General features: G+C 39.6%; 1 protein-coding gene across 5 annotated transcripts in view; it reads right to left on the bottom strand.

The window, feature by feature from the left end:
- Window positions 1-731: 731 nt before the first annotated feature.
- Window positions 732-26818, bottom strand: part of LOC115235843 (hemicentin-1-like) — a 77448-nt gene continuing 51361 nt past the window's right edge. For 2 of the 5 annotated variants that reach the window (XM_029807888.1, XM_029807889.1), the window contains exons 3-6: window positions 24176-24386; window positions 23607-23718; window positions 22989-23167; window positions 732-2987 (exon numbers count right to left, since the gene is read on the bottom strand). In XM_029807888.1, coding sequence (XP_029663748.1) covers window positions 2878-2987; window positions 22989-23167; window positions 23607-23718; window positions 24176-24386 — 612 coding nt within the window. In that variant the 3' untranslated portion in view covers window positions 732-2877. Of the gene's footprint in view, window positions 2988-9684; window positions 9705-22658; window positions 22707-22984; window positions 23168-23606; window positions 23719-24175; window positions 24387-26818 lie in introns of those variants that run through there. The other 3 variants (XM_029807890.1, XM_029807892.1, XM_029807891.1) reach the window with 3 other exon arrangements.

Here is a 26818-nt window from a genome sequence, read left to right as displayed (position 1 = left end):
ACAAGGACATGACACGACACAATATTCTTCCATAAGTATTTGTCTTTACGTGTCATTGTGTTTCAATGCGAATACGTTTATATCTCATAGAAGAATACTTTGTCGTGTCGCATAATGTGAACCGACTTTAATATTGAAAGCTATTTATATCCCCAATATTCACCGTCAATAATAATAATAAAATATAAATGAAAGAGAGTAGTATTAAAATACATATCTGTTGCATTTATAATATTAAAAACTATCCTTCATATTCAAATATATTTTTAAAAAATAAGCTTCTGCGAGATAGAAATACATTTAACAACGCGAACAAAATATTAATCCTATAATGTCGGCTTAATGTATTAATTTCGATGATATATTATGGACAATGGTATAGTCTTCGGACTGAATTTCCGATATCAATAGCCATCTATTTTGCTTGTACCTATGCATACCATGACATTAACGCAAACCGACACCACAATGCATCAATAAGGCTGAGTCGTAGAAACGTGATATCTCTGGTTTGCATTTAATACCGCATAGTCATTATGATCACTGTACAGTTATCCTCGATCCCGTGTCCTGTACTCCCGTAGTATTCCTGCAATGTAACAGCGGAACGCACTTTACGCTTTCATCATAGGTGAATGTAATTAGCGTGTAATTCAAACTTTTTCCATGCGTTTCTGAAAACCGACGATAGATAACATATCCGTATATCAAGGATATTTAAAATGTATATATATATATATATATATATATATGAGATGCCATAAATTAAACTGTGATAATCTATATAAATGGTAATTAAAAATTCATATTATATATAAATGTGATAAGTGATAAAAACCGTGTGAGAATAAAATCAAAAAGAATAAAATTGAGCAGCTTCGATTTAATTACGAGAGAAAATAGTCACACGTAAAACTAATATCTATAATTAAACGCGCGGCTCGGAAGCGCGCTGCCTTAGCATAATCGAGACCGCAGCTCACCCTGTATCGACCAGGGCGATATTTCCCCCTCGCCAACGACGATATGTCGAGAGAGGAGAGAGAGAGAGAGAGAGCTTAGTTATATAACTTATCGGGTCTATCATACGCGCACACGGATACGCGGACGGTCCCGTGACCACATCGTGGATCGACGACCCCCGGGCTCGTAAATTCCACGTTCTGAGATGCAAATGGAACGCCGGGCGAAACTGCGGCCGGCCGTCCACCCTAGCCAAGCTACGAGTTTCGCGCGATCCGTACCGAATAATACAGATATACTTCAGTTAGTTTTTCGTCTCTCGTGAAACGCGAAAATCGTTTATTGTCGTAGCCGATTCCGTTTGCCAGTCCCGTAATGGACCGTGGAAACGATCGAGGGAAATATTTATTCGAAACTCCGAGCATGCGAACGAAAAGAGCGCTAAATCTGATAAGGAAATCTCGCAAACCGGGCGGTAATGAGATAAATTTAGAAATTTTCAGTTGCGGCTAAAAAACAATAACTATACATGTGTAAAGTTTTATCGAAATCAGAATTATCGGGTTCGCGAGGGTTCTCTTTGAGAAAAACGTCGCGATTTTCTAAATGTAGCACTAGAGTGATAACTTTATTTATCAGTCGATAAATTTATAATATATTTTTTAAATCTGCATAATTTACTTTCTTCTATCCCTAACTAGTAATAGATCGAAATTAATTGTTTTATAAAAATATAATATGTGCGTAAAATAATAATTGTGCACTTTGAGCTAGAAAAAAATACGATATTTGTCAAAATTAAAATATAAATTTTCAATATAGCATCTCAATATTGTAATAGCGACAATAGTATTCTATTGTTACAGACATAAGATTGTAACATATATAAAAGATGATCCGCAAACGATTGTAAAGAAATTGCATCCGAGAGTCGTCGACGCAAAGTTTCAGCATGTCAGAGTGCACATCCGGCGTCATACGAGATATTCGTATGACGCAGCGTGTATATACATCCCGGAAGTTTTCGCTAGCACGGGTAAGTCCGACGAACCTCAAAATATTTGTTCTCCTCGAGGAAGAAGCGATACCGCATCCGGCGACCAGAAATTGAATGGAATTCCCCGCGGTGGTTTTGCCAAGCGTATCTGGGTCGCCGGTCGGTCTGACCGGGCGGACGAAAACACGTTGATTCTTACCACTGTGAATCTGCGACAGCTGCATTCGTCGATAGATCTTCATATATAATCTACGCGCGGAGGGAAAGAAATGCTAATCCCGTCGTCGCGAATATCGACGTAAGAGAAATCATTCGGTTTCTCGTCAAAACGCATTATTCGGTTCGTTGGTCCTTCGAACACTCGCTATTCTACAAGTTGGATCGTTCACGCAAGAGTTCTTTCGTCGCCGCATCTTCACCAATTCGCCATCGTCGTCGAGTTTACACGAGTTGTCGTTTTCAATAATCGCTTCGCAGTCGATAGAAAGTCCGACGAGTACGATCGTTGCAGCATGTACCTTACCGCGTAAGTATACGAATCCCGCGCGATTGCACGGGACACGGAGAGATTGCTTAATTAAGGAAACCGCGAACAGGACCGGCTGGACTCGTGCACTCGGAAGCAAAGTTGACAGATTATTTACGTGCGGTTTATTTACCGTTAGTCCCCGCGCATCATCTTCTTTCTCGTTCGCCTCCCTTCGCGCACTTTACTACTCCGGCGATCGCAATATACGGAAAGAAGATCGAGTTGATTTATATTAGAGTCCAGCAGGTGATGGTTTGCGAGCGGATGATGCGTCCCTCCCCTTCTGGGTCTCACTAACCTCGCACCATCCTCGTAGTCGTTCCCTCAATCTCGCCTGGGTGAAACTATCGGCCGTACTCTCTTACTGCAGCGCCTCGTGATCGACCAGTCACCTCGCGAAGGAGCCGGCGTGCAGGAGCAACAGGAGTAACGCGAGCGTCCTCGTGGCCGCGCCGCTGTTGCTAGAATTCCCGTGCTGCATGGCCGCCGGATGCTCCCCTGAAACCCAAGAAAGCCGCATGCACATAAATTATTTTGCAGAGACGGAGACTAGGCGGTAGGGGATGCGGGGCGAATGGAAAATTTACATCCCTCGCCCGCGCGTTCGTTCTCTCTGCTCCTTGAGAAACTCGCATGCATGAGAAGAATGTACACAGCATGATCCATGAGACCTTGCCTTCATTTTAATCATGACTTCTTTGACAAATTTGAAATTGTGATAAATATGTTTTTTCTTATTATTAAATATTTCGATGATTAAAAGGCGAATGAAAAATAAATCGAGAAAATATATCAACTTGAAATTAAATAAACTTCAGTGGTGAAGTGAATTGATTTAACCGCATTTAATTGTGCAGTATTCATATCATTATCGAGAGCGTTATATTAGAATAGATTTCCGCATGGGTATGATAATCAAAGCCATACTAACGTTTATTAGAATAATCACGAATAATTAACCACGATTGCGCGAAATTAACAACACATTAGCTCTTGTACATTAATTATTTTCTCTATTACAAATACATAAATATTTGAGTAAAGCATATACATGGAATTTTGTATCTATATATTTGTTTTACAAATTGTACTACAATTAGTAATAAACAAAAGGATGTGTGTGGCTGATTATTGATCAATTTAAACATTTACAATTAATATCTATCGAATTACTATATCAATCTCAGAATAAGTTCATCGTTCGTGAAATGGGTCAATAGATTCAATAGTAATTAAATTTTAACCGCGCGACGTAAGATATAAGTGAAATAACAATGATAGCGTAGCGACATAAAAAACTGGAGATTCCACTCACAGATATTCGCTTGCGCTTTCGCAGACGTAAGGCCAAATGTTCGCCCGAGGGCGAAGACGAAATCTCCGTCGCGCCGCGTATCGATTTCAGATAAATCAAATATTCAAGCGGACATTTACGTTAGATATTGCAATAGCGTTACTGTTTGTCCTCGAATGGCTCGCAAGAAACAGCGAGATTCCTGAGAAACTGCGATTCCGACTAAATGTTGACGCCAGCGGCGCTTCCGCGTCGCGTCTCGCAAGAGTTTCCAGTAACCAAGTTGCATTGATACGAGCGCATTCGGCGTAACGACGTAACCGTGAGTCGTGCATATCCGACGCGTTACAACTACCATCCGTGAACTGAACTCACCGAGACGAGGAGAAGTAGGGAGCTATAACAACGGATCCATGGAGAACCTTACGCGAGAACCCTCAGGTGCTGTACCAGTAATCACTTATCGGTCGCTCCAAGTTGCCGTCGAAACTACGAGAGTTCTTCTCGTAGTTCTTAGAGAGTACGTAACGTAAGTGTTCTTATTCGGCCACGATACCGAAGTTATTATTAATTCAACGTGTTGCGCTGGTATCGCGAAACTTCATTATCGCAGTGTACGTTTCCAAGCACGCGAGATACTCGAGTGCGTTACATTTATGCAGTTTCTTAATAATATCTAATTGCGACTGCATAGAGTTTCTCCTTGCACTGCACGGGCAATTAATTATACCACCGCGATAAGTTTTTTCATTAAGATTGTTATTAATCAAATTAAACATTATTTAATAAGAAATATATATCGCGTCGATTGATTCGAGAGAGAAAATTATGAGAAAAATGTAACATTAAATATTCGATCTAAAAAATAGAATAACTTTTCTGATAATATTTTTAATGTTTTTTTTATATTTTCTAATGTTTTTTAAATCAATTTTTAAAGCACAATCTCTATATTATAAAAATACTGCAAAATCAAATATTGTAATAAATCTTCAGATATCGTGCACGCGAAGCGTATTTTTCTTTGACAAGAAATTTTCCAAACAATTTTATCCGTAGCTATCTACGCAACCGCTTGTCCTACGCCGATCGAGTTCGAGAGGATATACTAAAACCCGAGACTGGAGATGGATGCAAGACGTCGCGCTAGAAGATCAATGAAAAAGTATCAAGCGCGCGCGTTCACTTGAGCGAAAAGGTCGAATTTCTTTCGACCCCAACAGTGTACCTACCTACCCGCAATTCTTCCCTCCCTCTTTTCTGCGCGTATCCATTCGACGGGATGGATTTCTGCGCTGAAACGTATTTTTTTTTCCCCCCTCCGCCCCGACGTCCGTCTGGAGCGCGAGCTAATTTACGACTCGCAATTCGACGAACGACTGCGCGGCCGCAAAAAGCGCTCATTTTTCAGCGAAAACGAGCATCAGCGTCTCGGGGAAAAAAAAGAAAGTAAGAGAGAGAGAGAAAGGGAAGGTAAAGGGGGCGATGGAAAGAGGAAAAAGATGCGAGTGAGCGACTCGCGAAGCGGCGACCCGCGGAAGTAAATCGACAGCAACGGGGATAAAACTGCTCGGGGCTTTTCGATGGAAAGCGGCATCGACGATACGTTCTACGCCCTTAGAAGACGCTGATGTAACGCAGCACCGGCGCTGAGTGCTTACATAAGTTCAAACACAAAATGCACGGCGCGTTGCGGTGAGGTGGAGTTGTATTTAGGATTTTAATTTATTATACAAGGGGGTGTATATATAGAGTTACATCGTCCATTTATCTTCTTCTTACTACTCTACAAATAAATGATCTCTTTTCTACCTTCTCTGGAGCTTTCCTTTAAAAGCATCACGATAAACACTCATTAAATGTGATGAAAATATAATTTCGTGCAATAACTCGGCATTAATAAAAAGCTATAACTATACGAAAATTATTATGTATTACTTTTCAGAATAATTATTTGCATATAATAGTTCTCTTCCCAAATTTTTTTTATTATTGATTATATTGGAAGTAAAATATTAAATAAATACAATAGCCTACATTTTCAAAAGAATTAAATAAAAGGCAAATTATTTTTTTTTTTTTTTTTTTTTTTTTGCAATCCATACACCGCAATTTTGCATCGCGGATATGCTAATAGTGCGTTTTAATATTAACAAGCGTAATCGTCGCCGCGCGTACTCACGGACGCGAGACAGATAAACAAATAAAGCACAGCGGAAATCGACAGAGATAAATACGTTTTAAAATTGCACGAAACTCGAACGAGACATCATGTGTACGCGGAATAGCAAAATAGCGAATCTCCAACAGCAGTCTCGATAATGTTTTCGATTGCGGAGTATAAAAAATACGAACCGTCTCGAATAACAGGAGCGAATATCGATGGATCAAAAAAATCTGTTAAAATTGTTACAAGCAACAATTCCCTGAATATGTCAAAAAAAAAACCCCGATCGCTGTTCGAAATTATTTTAAATTATCTCATTCCTGACTTTTATTTATGTGTGCCACCGTCGCGCCCAGTTACGTAACATTACCCTATATGTAATATTGGCCGAGCTCTTGAATCAACGTTAGTAACAACGGATAACGCGGCTGACGTTGATAGATTAACCCGCGGACGACGCTAATCGGGAAGAGAAAAGCTAATCTCGATATCAATGACGACGCAATCCGCATGCTTGCGAATTCCCGGCTCGCAGAATGACATCGCAAAAATTCTTTCTCTCTCTCTCTCTCTCTCTTTCTCTCTTCACGTACGCACCAATTGTGAGATTCGCGTAATCATATACGCGCATCCACAAATCCGATTTCGCAACTTTTGACTTTGACGTTTGCGCAGCCGGATTCGTTGGACCGTAAATCAAATGCGTGTAACAGAAATATATCGTGTATGTTTTTCGGTCACTTGCACATCGTTTGGAGTTAGTCTTTTTAGGACAAATGCGTTTTATACAAATAATAAAATAAATACTGTATAAAATCGCCGGAAATCTTATTATTTTTGTTACGAAATAGAATGTGTTTTGCTACCACAATACACAGATGCAATTATCGTTCAGCTACAGCGAGCAGTGTTAAGTTGAATATCTAATGTGTAATACTATAGATAGTTAAACTTTAATCCTTTCATCAAATGGACTTTTGTCTGTAAATTAGAATAAATTAAACAACCGTAATCTATAGAATATTTCCTAAAATTTATACAGATATTCAAGAGTACTTTTCATGAATTTAAATCTTTGTAAAATTTACAACGCAATCATATAAAGTACCTTATATCAGATGCATTGCAACGCGAACAATCGATTATACGGCCATAATAATCGATCAAAAAAATAATCTTCGACATCTAAAATAATCGAGTTTCGGGCAAACATTCGATCGAATTCGATTAATCGCGAGATTGGCAATTTACCGGCGCTATTTGCGGCCGTATTAACGGCCCTATGTGTGCCCGGATATTCAAAGGCTAGACTCGGAGATGTATGGTACCAATTAGCAAATCAGTTGTCGTCAATGTTTACTCGTGACTGATGAAGGCAGTGATCTCGCCGACGGTGGCGCATGTGAATCTGACGTAATGGCGAAATCAAGCAACCGAAAATTTTCGGTGAAATCGCGCACAGCCAGCGAAATTCTACATTTTAAGTCAGCCGTTTTAGCTGCGCGCAAGCGAAATGGCGTGATTTCATTATACGACACTTGCATTGTCTCTCATACGTGAAATATGTAACCATCGGTTAAATGGATTCGGTTATGCGAGAACAGGCTAAACAACATTTACCAGAAATTGCAGGAAAGTTACTGTAAAACTCGATAAAATTTCGATTAAAAGACATAATGTGCCAACATTCCAACCGCAAAATAATGTTTTATACATTTTTGAATAACATTAATTATATGCTTTTTGAAATTACCTTGGCACGGTCAGCTTTATTTGTAGACATAATCATCGCGTAAAAATTTCACGTCAATGTGCAATTTACATTAAATATTTTTACATTAATGAAAATTGCTTGCGTCGCGCACAAACGCGTGAATTAATTTCTCAAAAATTACTATTCAGTATTCCGAGTAATAAAAAAGTGTAATCAAAGCACGTGCTCGTGTTATCACAGGAATATCGTCGGTCGGACGAATACATCGATCGTCTCTCGCACAGCACAGCGCTAAGAATTTCTCTTAATCGCCACATACTGTTTAATAAACCGCGAGTTATTCTCGACTCTTTCTCTCCCTCTCTCTCTCTCTCTCTCGGTTTGCTTTTTATGCCTCCGCGACTTTCCAAGTGCCGCCGTACGGTCGCTTAAATCACGGTTGAACTTCCGGGCGCGCTTCTCGGGAGGAGGGGGCACGTTTTTTCCTCTCGTCCTTGAAAGTAAAATATACCTATACCTATACGGGCTTACCTATACCTATACCCGATTGCCTGTGTGAGCTACCCTTATGAAAATAATCTCGATCATAAAACTTGTCGAAGTAGTTTTCCTCGCGAGTACGGGTTGCGCCGCGGTAATCCCATTAAGGCGGCCCTGATTTGCAGCAGCGCGAGTGTCGGGACGAGAAAAGGACAACGAAGAGGAGATGGAGGAGACTGGCACACGCTCTCTTATATAGCGCAACACGCAGAGGCAGCTGCCGAGAATTATTGCCCATTTTTTACGCGACATTAGTAGGCGAGCATCCGGCCCGACGACGAATAGGCGGGCGCGTTAATACAATGTAACCACCGCGAGGATACACTGCGTCGCGAACGAGCTCGTAACGCCCGCGTTGACCTTCTCCGGGTCTATTCATCTCGAAAAGGGCAAGCGCCGCGAGGGTCCGGGAAGGAGGAAAATCCGACCGTCGTTAACTTCATTCCCGCGGTAATCCCGAAATGCGCTCGCGTATGTTCGCTCACTGTGCACAAGAACGGATGTCTACGTGATGTCCAATGAAACTCGAGCTTGAAAGAGACCCTCTTCATTCGTGTTGATCATTGAATTAAATTATTAAAATATCGAACTAGACTGAAAATTTAATAGAATATATATAAGCATAAGTATATAATCTCTTTTAAAATACATGATTGAAATGAATTATATTTCGCTTTTGCCAGACTTGAAATCTTGCAATTCTTGCTCGTGATATTTTAACGTAGTTGATCGCGAGAAGATAAAATTTATATTCAAATGTCATAATAACGAAACATTTCTATCTGAATAAGAAAAACTCAATTAGAAAACCGTCATAAGACATGACGTTTCCGTTCATTATAAAAAGCGATCTTTTATATTTGAATATGCCAAGAAAAATCACCTCATTACGTTACGTCAGAAACAAATGTAAATTGCGAATCAGTGATTCCTTCAGAGAAATTATTACCTTGCAAAATACAATTTGTTTAGGCGAGGCAATAAAGCCTGTATGCAAAATCCGACTACGGAATGCTGAAGAATGAGAGAAATTGCCCAGATTCTCCGATTATCGTTACGACCACGGCATTGGAAGTTCGTTGTTGGAGTTAACGCAAAGAATTCTCGGAACTGCGCGTGCAATTAGTTTCCAACGCGAATCGATCGTGGCACGGGTAAAATACCGTGTTCCGACCCGGGCAATTCGCCGGAAAGCTCACACGTGAGTTGCACGTCGAAATGTAAGAAACGCGTACGTAATTTTCGCCAACTCGCAACGTATCACGCATCTCGATTAAACGAAGCTATCCCGTAAATGCATGTTCGCTAAATTTTACGAGTATCTAAAAGGACATGCTCCAAATACTCCGATATATTCGTACGCGAGAATCGAAATGAGAAATGTTCGATATCACATGCATTACACATTGCACGAAATGATTGTAAAGCTGGGTGTCACAGATGTCACGTTCTCCGAACCACAGAGACCATTGGGAATAGAGCAACGTTAAAAGCGTCATACTGAAAATAACAATAATTATTGGAATTCGAAACGCTTCAAATTTAAATTAAAAAGAGTATTTTTTGAATTAAATTACGTTTGATGAAGCACGAATAAAAAGAGTTGGTTGTATTGAATAATAAAATATTTCTCCACGTCATCTATCCTCATTTTCACTGTTATTTTATCTTCGAATGTGCCGATGACATGGTGGAGAAAGATTTTGAGAGAGAATTCGCCTCTCGTGCAAATCGTGACAAATGTGGCTGCATCTGGCGGAATTCTTTTTGTTCGCCGCGATGTAATGGAACGAAGATCTAATTTCGCGCATTGCGCCACGAGTGGACGTAGATAGATCCGATTGGGCGACTTAGCGCAAGCCACAAATGGTCGGAGCGATCAATCTCCATCGAATCTGTTTCGACGAAATCGTCGGGTATTTCGCGGCGGCATTAAAGTTTGATTACTCAACTATGAATAGTGAGAATGACATATGAATACCAGATATATATATATCGAGAAGGATACCGGAGAAGCACGTTCATCCTGATCCAATGAAAGGCCCCCCAACGTTATCTTTTTGTAGTCCTCAGATATATATATATCGAGAAGGATACCGGAGAAGCACGTTCATCCTGATCCAATGAAAGGCCCCCCCCAACGTTATCTTTTTGTAGTCCTCTTTTTTTTTTCATATCTATAATATTTTTGTTGATCTTCCGTTTCACTTCTCGACGATATGACGTTATGCACAAAAGCGAGCCGTCTGTAGCTCGAGTTCGGGTATAGATTTCAGAACATCTGTCGACGTATCGCATTCACAGTTATCGAATGACACAATGCACATACGCGTAATTTGAGCTATTGCGGTATGGTCAAAACGGCAAACATGCATTTCATTGGTATCGCTGGATGCTGACCGTTTGCTTGATTGACGAACAGTCAAATGTCTCGTTATGTTAACAAATCGAATAGCGCGAACAGTGATCATGTATACTTATGATATATCTACCCGCCTTTGTACTCAACTTTTTAGTAAGTATTAATCTCACGCTCAAAAATTAATATTTTTGTTATGAAAGAGATTTTTTCAATTTTTCTTACTTTTCACGAATTAGAAACTCTGATATACATTTTGCCATTCGCAAAATTATGTAAAATATATATTGTCGTTTTGCTTCGTGTTCTGATTTCATTGAATATTAGTATACAATCCTCGTTGCTCCATGCGCCAAGTGTATCGAATAACCATTTGTATTACGATACAAGAGAAGCTCGGAGCACAACTCGGTCGAGCATAACGATTCAACGATGATAGACTTGGATCGTTTGAAGGCAAAGAACGGGCAAAGAAGAAAGGAAGTTACGTCGTCGGAAAGGTTCGCGAAGGGATAGTCTGAAGAAAGAGCTCTCCGTGCCGGAAAATTCGCGGTGGCGACAATGACGGGCGAACGGATTAAAACTTTCTCATCGGCATCGCGGGATAATTGGTTTAGTTATCGGAGCCCCCTCTCCCCCTTTCACCCTTACCCGTCTCTCGACACTGTATCGCCAACCTCGTCGACCTGGGTACCTCGTTTGGATATCGACGTCGCTTTCCACGCCTCCGCGCACTTTCCGCTTTGCGTTCCTCTCTATCTGTTCCTTTAATCTCGCGTATCCGCTTCGCTCTGCTCCAGGTTCCGCTTCGCGTGGCTCACAGCTCGAAATCATCCGTCCAATCTTTCTTTGCGAACGCGATGTTTTCCTCGGCCTGCTCGCAATTCGCGCCGATGACAGATGTGTTTTACAACGAAAATCCTTCACCAAACTCGCAAGCGTAAAACTACAGAATGCGCGAGATTTTAATTAACGAATGTTTGCGAATATTTCTCGACGCATATTTTTTTAAATAAAAACATGGTTCTATCTAGGAAGATATATCTAGAAATACCATATATGTATAATAATATGATTGAGAATACATACACAGAAAATAATATAAATTTACATACAAACTTTCTAGTAATTTCATCGATAGTAATTAATGTATAGATTTTTTATCTAGAAAACTTTAGAATGAAGATATAAAAAGAGACTTATAAAAAGAGACTTATTATTGAAGATATTAATATGATGAGAAGAATAAGAACTTTTACATACTTTTAATCATGTAAAAGTAGTATGGCTTTGAAAAGAGTCTTATTTCAATGTTGATCCTTAATGTTGATCCTATTAAATCACGAGAGAACAGACCGATAACAATCGAGAAATAAATACGGTTCGTTAAAGCGATAAAATTTTCTCTGGATAGCGATAGAAATGAGTCCGAGACCCGTTAATAGCATCAAAGGGTAGCTTATACGTCAATATGCGGGAGAAAAAGCCTTTGCCTCCCCATCGCTGTTAACTGACAAAGAATCGATGTACTCGAAACATTTATGGGTAGCGATGTCAAATTGCGATACCGTAATTCGGCGGCGGTTACTGGCCATCGTTTTCCTGTCAGTCCGTTGCGCGCGCAATGGCCCATTTTCATTTGCCTTTATCCGTTTTAATATCGCCGCTTCCATGTCCAACAGCTGGCGTTAAGCAGATCAGAGTTGCTGTCGCGGGAGTTAATGGCGAAATGCAATGGGCGTGGCAAGATAACCGTTTGTTTCCACATTCATCGCATTTCCCCTTTAATTTCACCGATGCTATCAATAAATTAAAGTTTATTCGACTTTATTAGATCGTTATTCTATTAAACGCGTCGAATTATAGTATTAATATAAAACCGTTTTAATATTTATATTTTGTGATATTTTGTGAAATCGATGTAAATAAATCACTACACGTATCAATTTGACACTATTATAATTAAACGAGCTTCGAAACTAATTTACACGAGTAATTTCGATGAAAAAATGTGCGAGTGTACGTGTGTATCTGTTTACGTATATGAAATATAACGTGTTATGCAATGATGTATTATGTAATCAATACTGTGTAAAAGACGACGTTCTCGAATAGGATAGAGTCAGATGATGGGTGGGTGAACGAGGAGATGAAACTAGGTACCTCTCTTTCATGTCTCATGATCGGCGTCGACGAGGTCCATTTCTCAACCATAAAATATGGTAGCCGATTTTGCATTATCGCGCCATGTCGCGGCCTTAATTATGCAAGCGTCGTATCTACCGGCGTAGGTGCACGGTCATTTATTGCTTTCAACGCGTCGTAGGCGTTCCTTTAGGCGCGCACCGGCAACATGCACTTGATAAGCTAACCGCGGTTTACCTTCGTACAGCGTCGACGTAAGGTAAATGTAAGGTAAATATCAGTATATCTCTGAAACAATGCTCGACTCTTGTTTAATTCCTTTCCATATATCTCTCACTTACAAAATATCTTTCAAGATCTCTCTCAATTTTTTCTATTCATTAAAAAATTCTTTTTTTGTAGAATTTTTAAATTAATTGTATAAAAATGTTTGTGTATCGTCTAATGGTTACGGAATAAAACTGGAACATCCTGTAATTTGTACGTTCGTCTTAAGCTATAATCCCCCAAATTGACGACTCAAACTTTAAAAAGATATTCAAAGCTGCTCGTTACGTCTTCTATTTCCTCGTTTTCCGTGCAAGGGACGACCCCAAGGCTGTACCAAGGGATAGAATTTTATCCTTCTCTAAGCATTATCGAAACGAACGGCGCTATCGAAACGAAGAGAGCATCGTCGTAAGTGTTATCGACAAACGCTTTCCCCGTTTTTCTGAGCTCCGCAAGCGCGTCTGCGGGCAAAATTGCGGCTGCATAAATTTAAATCACCGATGCCGTGTCTTAAGATCGTTTGATCGAGAACAGACCGGCTAATTCTCCTTCGTACCATAACGGAATGGCCTTTGGTACAAAGACGTCGAGGACTAACCGAAGAGGCAAGTTAAAATAGTAAAAGTTTCTTAACTACGTCTGCAATCGTTACGGCAACGAGATGAAGCAACTTTAATTGGGCCATGTAAATATACTCTTGGCACCTCGCTTAGCTTTAATACTCCTTTAACTAATTGGTATTTATTTATATTGCGACTTTTGCCAACTACTCGAAATACGACTTACTCTAAATTCGCGAACATTCTTAGTAGTCTTTATAATAATCGTCGGTACTCAGTTATTCGCGAACACCAGAAAAATTATCTGAATATCTGAATAATTCCAACAATGATAAAAAAATCGGGTGTTTGGTTGATATAGAAAATACTAAGATCTATGCCGATAAACATAATCCTCGACAAGGTCTCGTTTCGTTGATTCCGATCAGAAGCCTTCATCCATCACTTAACTTATTTCAGTAACGACTATCTCGCACGCAAATCGAACATAGACCCGCCCTGCCTTTAATTCGTGTCCCCACATTGGCCTCTGCTTAAAATAGAAGATAGAGTAATGACGAGGCGCGAGATAATAAAAAAAAGTGTGTCGAGAAAAGCTAAATCATCGTCGCGATTATTCCGAAAGCGCGTCGGTCGATTCACCGCATCGAAGCACAATACGTGGCGGCAGATTCCGTGGAAAACAAATTGTTTTCCCGTAATACCGTCCGTAAACCGTCCTCGCTCTCATAAGGCCAAAATCATGGCAGTAGTCCAGAGTGCTAATGAAAAAAGCGTGTTTCCAACAGTATTCGAACTGTCGCGGAATCGTCGTGTTCCGTTGCCACTCGAAACAAAGTGTGGCAGAAATCGATACCCGGTATAAAAAACATGGGCCAACAAGTTCAGAACCGTTCTCCATTTTCCATCTCTCTTTAACTTCTTCCGCTGTTAAATTTAGCATAAATTTAAACAGCGAAAAAAAGTTGTAACAATTAGATTTGAACAATAAAAGGTAATACATATATATAAAAAAATAATAAATATAATAAAATACATTTAAAAATTATTAATTTGTCTACTTGTCGAAGAACTTGGCAACGTTTCAGGTTGCTGGAAAGTTAACCGAGGCCGCGCAGATGTATCGACATCTACTGTCCCGGCTACAATCGCGCTGATAAATTGCACGTTATTATTTTCGCGCAAGCTGCACGTGCTTACCGATTTAACGACGAGAACGTTCATATAAATATTAATAGCTCTGTTTCCTAAAAGTCACGAACGCGTCATTGTCAAGATAAAGAATGGGCGAATTAAATTACTTATGTCATTTTTTTATAAATTAACTTATAGAAATTTAAAAAAATAAAATTAATATATATTGAATTTTTGATTCTTATTTATTTTCTCCTCTGTGTCGATGAAACGATATATTTCCATTGTTCTGTCATGATCATAATTATACTAGGTCAAAGACGCAAAAAGGGCGACAGTGCGTCACGTGTCAAAATTCGAATTCGCAGAAGCAATATTGTTCGACGAGGCAATTGCAAAATAATCCGTCCCGCGTATTAGACCGCGTGCATAAGGCCAAAATCATGGCAGTAGTCCAGAGTGCTAATGAAAAAAGCGTGTTTCCAACAGTATTCGAACTGTCGCGGAATCGTCGTGTTCCGTTGCCACTCGAAACAAAGTGTGGCAGAAATCGATACCCGGTATAAAAAACATGGGCCAACAAGTTCAGAACCGTTCTCCATTTTCCATCTCTCTTTAACTTCTTCCGCTGTTAAATTTAGCATAAATTTAAACAGCGAAAAAAAGTTGTAACAATTAGATTTGAACAATAAAAGGTAATACATATATATAAAAAAATAATAAATATAATAAAATACATTTAAAAATTATTAATTTGTCCATGTAAATATCTTTAATAATTTTTTATATAATAAAGTATGAAGCGAGATAACGTCTTTCTGACCGAGCAGAGTAAATCTTGAACGTTACGTATTGTTAACTTCGAATGACAAAACTACTTCGCTTTCTTGTCGCGGATGTGTAAAAGAAGAAACGGAAGAGGCACATTAAAGAGTTTAAAAGGGGATTACGCTAATGGGCAACCCGTATCGTCACGTAAAGTACGCGGCAAAACTCGGAGATTAACTCTATCATTCCTCGACAAGTATTTCGCACTCTCCGCGTCCAATCGCGATCGGAGATTACAAAATGTTCGGCGCGAATAAACCGTTTTCCTATAATCCTCTCTATAAGCTCCGTTATAATTCAATGATGCTTGCGTATTTTGTAACAGTTTGCATATTTTCCCAGAAGTTATTATTCCCTGCGTGCAAATATACATATATCTATTTCGTCAATTCTTGTAATCTGTTTTATAAAATACACTTTAATTGATCGTTTATTCATTATATGGTGTTTCAAATATTTGTTTATTATTTCGTTCACTCGACCGTAGTAAATATCGTTAGACGATAAAAAAATGTATGGAAAATTGCATGTCACGTTATTTTCTCGTTTTTCGAATGACATATTAATTGTATGTCTCGAACATATGCCTTTGTGCGTAGTAAAACAGTGGGAATAAGAGTTAAAGCTAATGTCTACAAAAACTTTTAGTACCAGAAAGAACAAGAAATAACAGAGAACATCGGGAGCGAAGAAGCTCCCTGAAATCATCTTATTATTACGTCGCGAGTGTCGCCTGTCGATCAAGTTCGCGACAGAATGAGGGATTACGAGTGGCAGAACGCGCTGAGCAAATCCCTACTTTGCAAACTGCCAATAACTCGTTGTCAGTCGCAGCACGTACCATGTCTCAAAACGAGGCGACCGTATTTACGATGCGATTTCATGACGTAATAAAAAAGGGTCAAAGGTAAATCGAGGAGTCTATAATTCGTCTCCGTAAACTTACCGTAATTCAACACTGGATGGCGAATCACTCCTCGACTTTGCTTACGACCTCTAAAATTGATGGCGAGATCGTATAAGCTTACACAAACATTGCCTATTGGAATATCAAAAAACTCAACAGTTATTTTACGTCAAGGTTAACAGGATGACAATTTTTTAATATAAATACACGGATTATTTTGCTTGTGCTTGATATTAATCTGCAATATCTTGAAATTTTAAATAATGTAAATACATGATTAATTTTCTAATCGGAATGTTAACAATAAACAAATGTCGCGAACACTCTTTTTGTTATTCGATTATTACATCAAGCATCCAAGTAATACGAGAGTTAAAGTAATACGAGAATATTCAACGCAAGCAGCAAATAAATCATTTCCACATTATTTTTCTTCTGTAATTCGACAAATTCGAGTGTTCTTGATGCCACATTCCTTCCTAAAATAGGTACTGACATCGATGTCAAGTACAAAAAATAGACGGCGAAAGCTCTTGATTACTGCTGCTCGGAAAAATGATAAAATAAAGTGCGATGACAATTATGCAAAACTAATTAAACATAAAATAAAAGAGAATAGATAAAAATTCAACAAATAAAATTTTAGCCCCAATTTCAAGCCAGGAATGACATATTGACCGTTCTTACAGTTCGAAGACGCTGACACGTAAGAAGCGGACTGACAAGTAACAAGACGGCGCATAAAGGAAGGTGCGACGAGGCACCCTCGCGGAAAGTTTGTCTTCCATGAAGATAAATAGAAGCGAACTGGGACATGAACCTCTTTGAACCTCGTTGTCCATCTAACAAATCTAACGTAGTGATGGTAGTGGGAAAGAATTTCCAACCTCCCCACCCCCCTTTCTCTCTCTATCGCTGTACCTTCTTTTTGTTTGCCGTTGCTCGCGATCGTAGACGGAAGACAATAAATTCTGGTGCGCAGTTACGGCACGAAACGCCGTTAACTCCCGATAATGGCTCTGTATTAGTTTCGTCTCGTTTGATCGCGAAACTTTTCTTATTCTCGCGCTGTCGGGAGGGAGTCACGTCCGACCATAGCCCGACAAGCTTCACTTCGTTGCCATACTTCGCGGACTAAAATCCAACGATCGGCTTCGAGGACGCATCATACGCACGATTGAACATACGCGATCGTGTGCATAAGAGCCTTACGTGTGCGTCGGTCCTGTCAACTCGATTGCTCGTCGGGGCAAATTGAGGATTTGTTTGCGTTGGCAATCGCGTCGGTTGTCTTGATAAATCCTTAAGCTGTCATGCGGAAATATCGTTCCACGTAGTACGAAGTGTTTGCGGAGATCTACATACCCTTAGAGCCTTAGAATAATTTCTGATACGTGAGTAAACGGCATCCTGATAAAAGGCCGCAAACGCCGCTTTAGCAAACAAAACGTATTTCGTTGGACGTGAATTTAATTTTAAAATTGTGATATATACCTCTATATTTCTATACATCCTGTTACAACTGTTACATCGCGACAGTTTATATTCGGATATTCTGATTGAAAATTTGTTTCGGAAGTGAACTTATATAATAAAGTTTTAAAATAAATAATTGTTGGAAAACAGTTTACAGAATATTATACAATAAAAGCGACGATTTAAATGTTTAAATTAAAATGTTATATAACGCGCGTTATGATTTTGTTAAATATTTCATCAAGTAAATGTTTTCATTAGATTTTGTAAAGTTTGCATGACGTACGCACGTGCAATATCTTTCCAGAAAAATATCTCTAAATAATTTATTTTCTATATACAATGCCATACAAAATTCAAAATTAATAGTGCATAATAAAACCATTGTTTTTTTTTTAAACATTTTTATTTTTTTTTAAAGTTGTATTAAGCAAAAATTTGATAGAAAATAAAAATGAATAATAATATTCTTTCCTATAACATCAGATTTAAATCGATAAATATGATACTTACAAAACTTATAATATTCCTTGCATTTCTTTTCATTTCATCAAATTTATGCTTCTTTTAAAATCATATTTTATTTTTTAAACGCTACAATATTTTGAATTTCAAATTATCTACAGATCCATATTTCTTTAAGAAATATTGATTATTAATCAAGTTTAATAGTTATCAAACAGGCGTTAAGAGTTATGATTCGCGTCGCAGATATTTACGTAAAAAGAGAAAACGTTTTATAGCATCCCGTCTCATAATTGATAATTGATTTCTATGGAGTACGGGGAGCATGTATAATTTATCGCTCTACGCCTTGTCGAAGAACTTGGCAACGTTTCAGGTTGCTGGAAAGTTAACCGAGGCCGCGCAGATGTATCGACATCTACTGTCCCGGCTACAATCGCGCTGATAAATTGCACGTTATTATTTTCGCGCAAGCTGCACGTGCTTACCGATTTAACGACGAGAACGTTCATATAAATATTAATAGCTCTGTTTCCTAAAAGTCACGAACGCGTCATTGTCAAGATGAAGAATGGGCGAATTAAATTACTTATGTCATTTTTTTATAAATTAACTTATAGAAATTTAAAAAAATAAAATTAATATATATTGAATTTTTGATTCTTATTTATTTTCTCCTCTGTGTCGATGAAACGATATATTTCCATTGTTCTGTCATGATCATAATTATACTAGGTCGAAGACGCAAAAAGGACGACAGTGCGTCACGTGTCAAAATTCGAATTCGTAGAAGCAATATTGTTCGACGAGGCAATTGCAAAATAATCCGTCCCGCGTATTAGACCGCGTGCGCAATGATAAGCAAGGCAGAAATAATTTAATCAAAATTGCATGTGCGGCACCATACAGTGTATCGATGCGGAAACGCGCCGCGCACCGTCAGATATTTCGACGGCTGAATTATGTATGTAGATTTTCGGGATCGGGACGGAGCTTTCTTGAAGACGTGTGTATCTTCCACGCACAGAGTTACTTCCCTATCGCGGCTAATTACGCATAATACGCCTGCGGACCGCCTTGTTATTACACGCCGCAAAACTCGTTACTGAAATTTCGAGGGCCACGTGCGCGCGAGTTATTACGAGAGTGTGCGTTATACGCGCTATCTCGCGCTTTAATCTCCGCGCCGACATTATCCTTCCCATATTGTTCTGATCAAAAGTCTTCCCGGAGAGAAAGTCGAAGTTGAAATGCAAAGGGAGAGAGAGAGAGAGAGAGAAAGATATATTACTCGCGTCTCTGCCCGCGCACATGCGGTGCCATTATGTACAACCATCGTCAGACTGTGGTCGGGGGTAAATACGTATTCCGCGTATATACGGTGGCTTTCCCGTAACTTCCACAATTTAACTCACGGATATTGCAGTACATCACGCAGTAACGAAGTCCTTTGATAAGTCCCGCGGAGATTACAGGGACTTACGTCTCCGCGCCCAGGACGTTTCTCGACAATCCTTTCGCGCTGCGTAAAATTTTTGTCGCGCGAAAAGAAATCGCGGAGAGAAAGAGTCGCGATGCGGAAAATCGTTTCTCTCTGCAAGTCGGTCTAAACTAATTAAGACTTGAGTTCAGGTCGCCGGTTCTCAAAATTTTTCCATTTATGTATCTCCCGCGATTAACATTGCAATTTGTATTCAAGAAATACACAAAATAATCGTAATATCAAGAGTAAAGCGACACTGAAAGGGTTAACCGAAGCCGCCCGGAGAGGCGTTCCGGGCCGCAAACGTTTGCCCCAAATCCGCTGTGTACGCCCGCCGCGATTTACTTCCGATGACTGCGGTAGTACTTCCGATAACTGCGGTATTACTTCCGATAAGTTCGGTATTACCTGCACGGGAATCGAAGTAGTGGAGAAAGAAACGAGGGAAAGAGAGCGAGAGAGAGAAAACGTAGAAAGATATTACCTATAACAGTTTGCGCGATCTCTCACACCGCCGAGCAGCCACTTGACGTGCATATCTCAGGAGTGCTCGCGTGCCACGACGAGACACGCGGACGTGAGGAACGAACGTACGATGGAAGGAGAGAGCACACATCATGCCGGGTAACCGACGGTAACCCGGCAGGGATTTGCATGGGACAATATCTCGACTGATTTATCCCCCTGAGCCCGAAGAGGTGGAAAAGGGCAGACGTGTCCGAAGGATTTATTTCTTCGGCGTTCCGCGCCGCGAAATAAAGAGGGGAGAGCCGACCTTTTTTTCCTTCCCTTTCTTCTCGACGAGAATATCAGGTTTATTGCCGCTTGTACGCGGGGACGCGCGATCACGAGTGCTGAGCGGAGTGCATCGACGCGACGCTATACGACCGACGACGCGCGTTTACAGCCTTTACCATTTAGTTTATCGGTAGAATACTCTTCTCCCGAACCCTCCTTCAAGCCCCGTGGGATTTACGGCCCGGTCCGTAAAGTCAGATTACACTTACTCTCACCCCCGTGACCGTCCCTTCGCGCCGCGAGCTTTCTCGCAATCGAGATATCGTGTGACTTCGCGTTCGTCCGACTACAGTCGTTCCTCGATAACGTGTCCGATGTCGTTGTCAACGTGTATTCGTTTCGCGACAATCTAGATGAAACATCGTAAAAAAAAAAAAAACTTGACTCCGTCACGCTCGTAGTTGCTACTTCGTTTTAAAAATGTATTTCTGTCCGTTACGACAATTTAAATGACGTTACCCGGAAAGCCATTTTGACGCAATAAAACGAGACTCTTGTTGACTTTTGTAAAGGCTCTCCCCTCCCCCTCGTGTACTCTCAGTGGACAATATAACCGCCGACAAAAGATCCATGTCAGAGAGATGAATTCTGACTGTTACTTCTAAGCTCTCGTACGTACGCACGTTGTACGCGATTTTGCGAACGGGTCCGAGGTCAATGCTATCTTGACGAGGGTGACAGTGGATGAATCAGCCGAATTGAATGATTAGGCTTTCAGAACTCTGTAATTTTCGTCCTTGCTACATTACGTTAAACCCAAAGGAAAATAGCGATGATGAGTGTGACGATTTGGGGACGAGCAACACAGAGAGAGATGGCAGGGACGTTGACAAATACAACGTCACACAGATGTTTGATTAGCGTCCCTTATTAATAAGTCGGATGCGCCCCGATTTAATCGACTTGTTCGACGAGGGAAACTCGGGGATATATTACATTTCGTGATTCCGGCGAAATAATTTATTCGTTGGCGCGATTTAATCAAAGTTATGACCATTCACCGATGTTTTTCGATCATCATGACGTCGTACCTATTAGTTCTCAAATGAAGCCGCGGACCTAATTTCGATGACTCTGCGCACAAACATAAGAGGGCATGAGGGAACGGTGGAGTTAGTTGGAGACTTCATAGTTTGTCGTTAGATGCGAGTACATATATAGTTTGCTTGACGAGAGTTTCATTCCGGCAAGTTCTCGGCGCGGCTTTCCTCGCAGTAATTACTTGTAAATCTCTTACGAATAACGGCAAACGCGAGATTAATTCCGTCTAGAGGATGCGTAATAATTGATGTTCTTACAACTAGTATAGAAAGTTAAATTGTTAAAATTGTTAAGCTTGTATAACGAATCTTTCTCTCTCTCTCTCTCTCTTATGTTGTTATTGAACCGTCTTTGAGATAAATTGAAATTTTTATTCCTCTAAGATTCTTATATGATTCCAATTACGTAATTTACAAATACATGTTTCGCTCAAAGGAATATGCAAGATTCGTAAAATAAACTACAAGTAAATCAGATTGCACGCTGCAATCGAGCGAGTTCAGAGAAAATCAATGACGTGCAGTCGAGCGATTTAATTTCGCTTCTTGTGATTCTGCCGTTTTGCTTCTGCCGCAGAAAATTTCAATCTATTTTGCCGATTTGCCTGCGTCGGGATCGAATGTACGTCTAAACTTTCTCGCCGTGTACGCACGCACACATTTTATGCTGATGTATTATTATTTAATTCAGACGCGATAGAAATTGTTTCTCTTCAGCGTCCCTTCAAGCGGTCCACAACTTGAGTAATATCGAAAACGTTTCGCCGGAAACTTGATTAAAATGGGTACAAAGTTGTCGGAATTAATTAATTGACTTTATACTTCCGCGTTTCTGGCGAAACTTACGAGAACCTTTGTTAAATTTAACGGCAAATATCGCAATTGATTATATGCTACTCTTTCGTATCTCGATGTATATAACCGATATATAAATTAGAAAAAATTATATCGATAATTATAGAAAAACTATTATGGCGACGATTTATTCTGTAATCTTCACATTTATATTTTCAAATCAATTCGAAAACGATCATTTGCTGAAAATACCGTATACAGTGGATGAATTATGTAAAACCATTTTATGAGGCGAAATGTTGATACTCTTATAAATCGCTCGATGTTGGAATATATATCTTATGCAATTGTAACATTTATATTTGTATTAATATTTTTAGCTGACATTATTGACAATAATAACTGTTTAAAGTTTATATGAAATGTCAGCATCGAGAATATACCCAAAAAGACTTTTTTATAAAAGAATAATCTCGTGACATTTCGGCAAATATTTTCGATAATTTTATTCATGACTCACCCACCATTAAGCACGTGGACGAGGACGCTGGCTGATTCGGCTGTGGATGGTGCACAGGTGTAATTGCCGGAATCGGTTGGCAGCGCTTTGCTGATCAAAAGACGTGACGTTCGCGTCTGTTTCTCGGTCACAACACTAATGCCCCCGCGTTGACTGTAGTTTATCACACTGTCGCCCTTGTACCTGTAAAATTATCGAGAATAATTCGAGCCGTTAGTAATGTAGCATAGAATGTAAAATAAAGTTAATCTTAAAACAACTGTTTTTAAACTCCCTATCAAGTTGAATAAAATATGTAAAATTAAATTGCACGGATATTACGATGTAAGTATTCATGTGCGTATGTAAAAAGAAGCGAGAGGATTTATGCGAATCAGCGCGAATTTGCGAGAGATCTATGGATACTCTAAAAAACATAACTTTTCAAGGAGCGTAACTCCGTCGGAGATTCACTTTATCGGAGATTCGTTTTACCGGGCATCCGTGTTGAAATTTTTCGATAAAGCAGATTCCGTCGAATGGAGGTCACTGTAAATTTGGATTTCGCAAAACTCGGCCGTGTCGAAATATACGTGGAACAAATTCAATCGCGCTATCGTCAAGGGAGAACGCTCGAACTCACCAATAGATGAAGGATGGTGGTTCCGGCGTTTGCAGCACGATGCAGGTCAGATTGATGTCGCTCCCGCTTTTGATGAAGAGCTCTGAATTGCCGTTGATCTTTGCCTTCGAGACTGCACACGGGAATAGAACAAAGTTAAAGTGGTTTTTGGCCGGAGTACGCTCGGCCGAATCGACAAGTAAAACCCGAACCAAAAAGTATGATCACAAATTTTCCTTAAATTGTCGCAAAGCTGCAATTAACTCGCGTCGAAGGCGGCCGCTTAAAAATTCACTTAGGAAACAAACGGCTTCGGAAACTGGTATTGAGCGCAGTATGGAACTTGTGTAATTGCTTTAAAACGCAATCCCGACATCTATCTTCACAGTTTCCTTCTTCTATTTTTATCAACGAAAATTACGCGGACGTGACATTGTAAAATTACTTTTATTACTTTTAAATAATTTATGCAGTATAAAAGTGATGTGTGTGATCTCGATTGTATAATTTATTTTATAACTTTTTATACTTTTTTATAATATACTTGAGAAATCGTCAAAATATTCTTAAAAAGAGACACGTGTACGCACCTACTACGCTCAAGTTAAAAGCTTGACTAATCTTGGGTTCCGTCGAGACTTGACACTCATAGATCCCGCTATCTCGTACTTGCGGCGAACTGATCTTCAGAGTCCACTCGTCGCTGCCATCGCTATGCAGCGATTGAAAACGTTGGTCGTTTGTGTACGTTAGAATGCCGACAGTAAGGATATGTAAATCCCGTTGCCTGATCCATGAAACCTGCGCAATCAAGAAACACCTGCTGTTGCAAGATACACCAAACTAGACATGAAGCCGGGAAGTTCGGTAAGTTGTCTTGTGAAACTTTCATCTCACGATGGGTTTCGAACGTGCATTTACGCAAATTTATAATATCGAAGCAGAAAAGATCTCTCTTGCTAAATTATATTTTTCTCCTACATAAATAAGAGAACTCTAAAATTTATAAATTCTTAATCGCGATTTAGTTTCCGATCGTCTAAATAATATCATGCACGTGAATGCAACCTTTGACTGATACCGACTGTTATACGACAATCCATAATTTGAGCGTGAAGTTAGCCTGAGGCGAAACGCGATCGCGACGGACGGTGCAATCTGCGTCGATCACGTTGATTTTACGATCCCAGATATAAACGTTCAGACGCATGTATGTACATACATAGGTGCGCGCGTTATTGAGGGCCGATGGCGTGGCTGTGAATGGCGAACGGAATGGACGCGGGGGAGTTAAAAGGGGACTCTGTCGGAAGAGGACGGAGAGGGGATAGGCCGGGAGAGAAATTTGATTTATTGGCGATTACGATCGGTGATTGGACTCTGACGGGTTCCTGTGCGTCATGCGGTGATGCATGAGCAGCGGCCGATAACGCGTAATGTCACCATTCGCCCGGGTGACCTATGCGCCTATCCGCGAAATTACTTTGCATTAGGACCGCGAGTGATGAATACCGGGTTAAACAGCCCGAACCGCTTGCCGATCCACCAAACTGCCCGAAAAATAAATATATATGTATATTCCCTGCAACTATGTATTTTATGCAATACTCCACCACTTCGAACTTTTTTTTATAACGTTCGCTCATACACCACATTTTACCACTTTGTGCAAATACAAACAATAGTCGGAAGTTAACAAAATATAAGCAGTGACGTATATTTTATTTAAAAAAAAATTAACCCGTTATTAAAGAATAGAAGAAAAATATAAATTACTTTTCTCGCAAAAATTTGCTCTTTTGTTCTCTCGCAGCAATATAATATTAAAAGCATCGTACAAAGAGGTAATTTTCTACGGCACGGTTTGATTGTATTCATTTAATAAATGTTTAAGAAATATCAAATATACATATACTTTCTTACTTCTTTTCTCGAACTTCGTTAGAATTTCGTTAAAAATGACATTTTACAGCATGATAGCCATAGCCAGAGATATCTCGACGTTAACGAGATCATATGTTAATGTCTTCCCGTAACTTTCTAAATATGTGCAAGAAAGTATATGCGCGTTGGACTGTGAAAAGTTATATTCACCCTGAAAGTTTGCGCAGACGGAGCAGGGGTTATAAGAAAAAAGATTGCGAAAAAGAGTTACAAAGGCCTCGGCCGTCGTGCAAAGCTGTGAACTAGGTTACTGTAAAAACGCGAGGCGACGCGACGTCGCGTCACCCGGATAAATGAGGAATGAACTCCGAACTGTAAGTCGCGCAAGTGCATTAGCAAAGAGAACACCCAAGTTTATCGCAGAACGATCGCGGATTAATGCCTCGTCGACGCAGTTCACGTAACTATTCAATTTCGGATCGTGCGATCGTCGAATACACGCGCGTACGAAAATTTATCAATGTCAGCGAAAATCGGACGCGATAGAATCTGGAAAAAAAAACACACACTTTGCGTAATAAAAAATAAAAAAAGATAATCGAGGATCTCGCGATAATTAAACGAGCAATTTAATTTCGCAATGACAAATTTGTTTGTCGCTGCTTCCGCTTCATCAAGTCGCCTTGCAACGGCAAAATTTAATCGCGAGAACCTGTTGACGTATAATCGAGCGTTAAAGCGTCCATCGAGCTTTGCATAATTTACCTAATAAGCGGATTAGTCGGTTAATTGATTTTTTCTAAAAACGCTGACGTCATTGGCAAGACTATTTGTCAAAAGTTCGAGCAAAATAATTTACGGTACTTTTGTATTCTCAACTTATGTTTTGTCTTTAATCTGCTCATGAGCAAGTGTCAGTCAAAACCATGCATAATTGAATTAGTAAAGAAATAAATAATATTAATATAATAATATAATATTATTGTGTGCTGCAAGAACGTTGTAAATTAATTATAAAATGAATCTTTGAGAATAAATTTTACTGAAAATTAAAAGTAACAAAAATGATCCTTGCGATCTTGCGAGGTAAATAAAACGCCGGAAAATACAAATAGAAAAACGGAAAAAGTGTGCAAATCTCCCAAAAAATATCACATTTGAAAAATAATATAAAAATACTTTTTGAAGTCAATCGATAAATAAATGCATTCTCGAATAACGTCGCAATATAAATAAATGTCCCATAAGGTGAGAATAATCTTCAAAATCAAAATCGTTAGACGTTTGAGATGTTTAACAGACTCGCGATCACATCGTGGCAAAATGCTAAGTTCCCCAACTCGGGCGTT

Source organism: Formica exsecta, unplaced genomic scaffold (assembly GCF_003651465.1).
Source record: "Formica exsecta isolate Colony F162 unplaced genomic scaffold, ASM365146v1 scaffold236, whole genome shotgun sequence".
Taxonomy (NCBI): domain Eukaryota; kingdom Metazoa; phylum Arthropoda; class Insecta; order Hymenoptera; family Formicidae; genus Formica; species Formica exsecta.
The sequence above is the reverse complement of the archived record's forward strand: the minus strand, read 5'-3'. Positions and strand labels throughout refer to the sequence as shown.